The 5062-nt window shown below is 35.4% G+C and overlaps 1 protein-coding gene across 1 annotated transcript in view; it reads right to left on the minus strand.

The window, feature by feature from the left end:
* LOAG_18816 (hypothetical protein) overlaps positions 1-4670 on the minus strand; it is a gene marked incomplete at both ends in the record, with an annotated part of 7411 nt that extends 2741 nt beyond the window's left edge. The window contains 18 exons of the mRNA XM_020451479.1: positions 163-254; positions 602-828; positions 915-1017; positions 1134-1305; positions 1427-1593; positions 1805-1963; positions 2057-2210; positions 2324-2442; positions 2568-2687; positions 2760-2835; positions 2982-3070; positions 3191-3361; positions 3482-3595; positions 3795-3920; positions 4039-4106; positions 4181-4261; positions 4403-4520; positions 4614-4670. Of these exons, the coding sequence (XP_020304735.1) occupies positions 163-254; positions 602-828; positions 915-1017; positions 1134-1305; positions 1427-1593; positions 1805-1963; positions 2057-2210; positions 2324-2442; positions 2568-2687; positions 2760-2835; positions 2982-3070; positions 3191-3361; positions 3482-3595; positions 3795-3920; positions 4039-4106; positions 4181-4261; positions 4403-4520; positions 4614-4670 (2213 nt within the window). The remainder of the gene's footprint in view (positions 1-162; positions 255-601; positions 829-914; positions 1018-1133; positions 1306-1426; positions 1594-1804; positions 1964-2056; positions 2211-2323; positions 2443-2567; positions 2688-2759; positions 2836-2981; positions 3071-3190; positions 3362-3481; positions 3596-3794; positions 3921-4038; positions 4107-4180; positions 4262-4402; positions 4521-4613) is intronic.
* Between the last annotated feature and the right edge of the window lie 392 nt (positions 4671-5062).

Consider the following 5062-nt stretch of genomic DNA (forward strand, 5'->3'; position numbering starts at 1 on the left):
ACACACACACACACAGACAGACACACACACACATGGGGAAGCTTTACTATTAAAACATGAAAAACTTGACACTACCTGATCGCACACTACGCTTAAGATTGTGGTAGAAACAAAATATTCCTACCAATTTTATCCTTAAAAGTAATTTGCAAAAAAAGTTACACTCGTGATATCTTGTAAATTTCCTTTTGAAAAGCCAAATAACGAGCAATATTAATTAGAGCATCGGCTGGGCAGCTCGTAAATGGTTCAGCCTATAAAAGCTTTCTTCATGAGCATAAATAGCAAAGGAAAAATTACATGGTGCATTAAGATTCTAATAAGGAGAAACAAAGGAGGAACAAAGAATAAGGGAAACAAAGAACAATTTTTTAATTCAGTCCATTAAGAGACTGAAGTCTGAAAATCACATTGTCAGTACGAAATGTCAAGATGGAATTCTTAACTCAATTTTCAGGATGTTCTTTTCGTTCTTAAAATAATTAAAAAGAATGCTTATTCCTGGAAGAACTAAACAAATACATTTTTATATATAAAGAATAAACAATAGCAATAGCCCAAACTAAGTTTATAATTATTAATTTATCTTAGTAATCATTACCAGATATTTATGAATGACATCGAAAGCATAGTAGCAATTCGCTTTATTACTAAAATCCAGAAATTTTTCAATTAATTCAGGATCTCCACTGTATCGTTCCAAATATTGCATGCTTAGCATCCAATTATAATAGCCAGCATCAACAAAACGATTCTCCCTAACCGCATTTTCTATTAGCTGCTCCAAAACTTGTAATGCTTCCATATCATGCCCAGCCATATGGTAGGCTACAAAACATACATTTACCATTATTTTTTGAGCAGATGGAAGAAACAACAATATTAATAGAATTATAAGGTTTTCAAATACAGACCTTTTTGAGCCTCATCAAAATGATTGTTTTCTGCTAACCAACGTGCATAAGGCAGGTAAACTTCTTCATTATATTTCTGGTACTTTGCTGCTATTAGAAATGCCTGAAAATGCATTTGTTACTTGGAATCGTATTTTTTAAGATATAAAATTAAAAGAACTAACTCGAAGGGTAAAAGGTATTACAGTTAAAAAATTTGTATTGCAAACAAAAACTTACATCATTCCATATAGCCGCACCGACGTACATGTTTACTAAGGCATGAATATCATTGATTGATTGGAATAATTGGGAGGCAAGGGTGTATTCTTCTTTTTTTGCCAAGTAATTTCCAATCGTGCGCAATACATCAACATTGCTCCGGTCAATACGATGTGCAAGATTGATCAACCTAAGAAGTACTTGCTTTATTCCGAACAAAAATTATATAGATGAGGGAAGGGAAAGAAGAAAACGATTTGATTATGCAAACGCTCACTTCCCAATACCAAATGCAAAGATGAAAGACTTACATGTCAATCCAGTTGTTTTTGATCATAAGATTAACTGCTTTATCGTAATCGCCTGAAGCCACAAACATTTCGACTGCAATCATGGGCTCATTTGAATTCTGTGCCCAATCAGCACGCCTTCGCAGCAGAGTTTTTTGAGTTTCTCCGGAGGCGGAGGATAATAGTTCCTGAACATTATGCCTCAGTGCCAGGAAAATATATATGCACCAAGAAATGATAGTTACACGAAATGACTGATTAGACAGATAATGAAATTCAGTAAATGATATAAATATATTGAAAAGTCAAGATTACATCTTTCCTACATTCACCAAAACCTTTTGGAAAATGAAGCTCGAAATCAGACTATGCAAGCTTGACATCGATTAATGTTCTAACCTGGGCTTGATCAAACATACGCAAGTCTGTAAACATTTCCAGCGTTTTTTGTTCACATCCGGTTTTCCGGAACAATATCGCTGCTTCGCGATATCTGCCTTCATAAGCTTTTATAAATCCCAGCATCAGCTCCTTTTTCGCATCCTTTTTTATCATGTCCTAAATCAAGGCAATTATTTGACAGATCAAAATATAAGACATAACTTTGTATGTCGGAATAAATGTACACGTCAGAAATTCTAATTCCCATACCTTGATCTCCGAGATCAATTGAAGGTAACGTGCATCTTTAATCCTATGGAAAGCTTTTTGGGCAATATCGAGTTGGAAGTTATGCAAAGCATCATGACCAAGAACTTCCCAGTCACCTTCTGTTACACCCAATGATGCCAAATCGTACGCTTCTCTACAAAGGTGAAAAAAACATATCAGTCAACCACTATTACATGTTTTTAAATTTAACGGAACTACTTCAAAGTTTTTGATAAGTAAGTACAAGCATTCAGAAGAAACTCATACTTGTACATTTTCTGTTCAAGGTATTGGTACAACTGATTGGACAAAGGCACTTCCACTGCAATCATGGCAAACATATGTAAGCAGAAGACACGCTTTCCTGAAAATCCAACCACAAAACCCTAAAAAATTCATTATTCTTAATTAAATATTATCCACGAATAAAAGATAAAAAAAAAAAGATTAAACGAATTCTTCGATATTAAAGGTGCAACACAAAAATTAAAAAATTTTTTTGAGGTCATACTTGCATTCTCTGTTGATGCGGAGAGAAATTATCAGCTTTAATACATAGTGCGCCACTACCAGAGTAACACAAAAGATTCTCTTGATCAGCGTTCCAGACAACACTGTTACATGATGGCTCCTATAAAAAGTCATCAGTTTCTCATACTACGAATCACAAAATCCAACTGCTACAAAAATTATTATGCCAAACTTGGAATAGAAGCTGTTTAGTTTTAACATCAAAAGTAGTGCAAACTCCGGTTTCGTCGACGATTGCAAGCTTTCTCCTGAAACCCACAATTAGCTACATCATTTCGAGTTTTCTTCGTTAAACAATGACTTTTCAAAAAAAAAAAAGTACAAAAGATTATGGAAAGCCATCAAATAACTAAGCAGCATTGAAGAGCATTATTATAGCTGAGAAGATACATACCTCAAATGGCTGATATCAAGGCACCTGATAGCACTTTTTAAACGCAGTATTTCTGTTATGAACGGATTATCCACAAAAATCTTACATACCTAAACCATTCATCTTTTATCGGGTAAAAGGATTTTTTAAACGATTTAAACAAACATGACAAATTTTCGTAATTTCTCTGATAAAATTAACTAAGGTGTTTCTGTTCTAAGTGAACTTACAGCTCCATTTCGCAAACCAATTAATATGGCTTCTCGTCCCGGTGGTCCTCCAACGACTTTTATATAACGTATCAGAGATTCAAGAAGCCATTCCCGTTGTTTAAGTCCTTTATGGTCGTAGCACTGCAAGCGTCGTTCTTGACAGAGTATCAGATGATGCGCGCAGATCACCTGCGTAAGAAAATCTTTGCAAACTGGTATAAAATACAAGTAATCAGCTATATTTGGTTGAAAAATTTTATCGCTCGGGCTTTGCGGTGTTGCATCAGAAAAAGATTTTACGGTGCATACAAGCAATGAACATTCGAAAGCACGGTTTATTTGCTCAACCAGTCTATATTCCAGTTGTCCACCATCGCGCTCTATCATAAGACGATATATTTCAACACGTCCGGTGAGCTGCACCTAAAACAAACACTCATCAGTACGTGTTCGTTAAAATGCAGGTCCAAAAAAACTACTTTATCAAACAGCATGTTTGAATCTTTTACCTCCAGTTATGAATAAAGCTAAAATCTAATACTTTATAGGCAAAAACTGATTATATTTCTAGTACCTTTAACGAAAAAAAAGAAAAACAAATAAATAAAAAAATAAAGCCCACTGCTAAACGATTATAGTAAACAGCGACTTTGCGAACTAAGTCGTTACAGTAAATTTTGATGGATGTTTGATTTGCAAGTTGTTGCACGACTACTTCGGTCATATTTTCGCGATAAGCATATCGCTCCTAAAATATATAATTCTCTGAATAATTATCAATGGATCCACACAGCAATAATGTGGCATAAATGCAAGAATTTCTAATCGAAAAAACACAGAATGTTTGAATATCATGAGTAACTCACTTTATGCAATCCGTGAACTGTGCTAAACATTAACTGGTAGCATGCCAATGTACCATCCACGCAACCAACTGTAAATGACCACTTATATAATATAATCGAAATTCTGCTATTATATGGAAATTTCAAAATGGTTGAGACTGACCAACAATTGCGTTTGTATTCGGTCTAGCTTTCACCGTCCATACCCATGCATCCATTTGTGCAACTGTACCCAGCGTTGTTCCTATAACAGTTAATGTTTTTATATACGATAAAAAAATGGCACTGTTCCGAAAATCAAAATAAATATTTATGGTACCATTTCTCAACGTCAAACATTATAGTCATTAATTTTTGGTAATAATGCACATAACTTTGTACAAACCTTCACGACTGTAAAGAGTGACCTGACGATTGGAGCCGCACATTATTAGGAACTGGCTGTAGTTAAAAAATTCTATTGCTGTAGGATCATAACCAAGTTTTTTGTCTTCTCGGACAAGCTGCAACCATATAATAGCATTTTTTTCTAAAAACTTAAATTTCAGTTCTAAAACGGAGGGTCTGCAAGGTAAAAATGGTAGTGTATGACAAACAGTATCGTCATCTTGGTCAGGCTTCGCGAACGGAGATATGTGAAGGACTCTATTCATTCTTGTTGCAAACGTGCCGATGACTAAAAAGACCGATGCTAGATTAGCAAGTCCGATTGCAAAAGGCACAACGGAAAGTCTTTTTAGACGGTATTGGCTAAATACAATTCTTTTTGCTTATCTTTTGTCCTCAAAGCTGATTCTTTTTGTATTCTCAAAGGAAGCAGAGGCGATATGAATGATTGTCTCCCAACTTGAGGTCAGAGTGGACATTGATGGTAGCCTATATGGCCATGGCTGAGGTATTGCTTCAGGGCATCTTGTGCTTCTCCTTGCTCCTCTTTGGGACTCTTCTTTTGCGGAAGCCTAGGGCAAGTTCACCACATAACACAATCATAGAAAGGTGGTGATCATCCATCCTGGAAATGTGCTCACCGAGCGCAACTGCCTTC

Source organism: Loa loa (assembly GCF_000183805.2).
Source record: "Loa loa unplaced genomic scaffold supercont3.551, whole genome shotgun sequence".
Classification (NCBI taxonomy): domain Eukaryota; kingdom Metazoa; phylum Nematoda; class Chromadorea; order Rhabditida; family Onchocercidae; genus Loa; species Loa loa.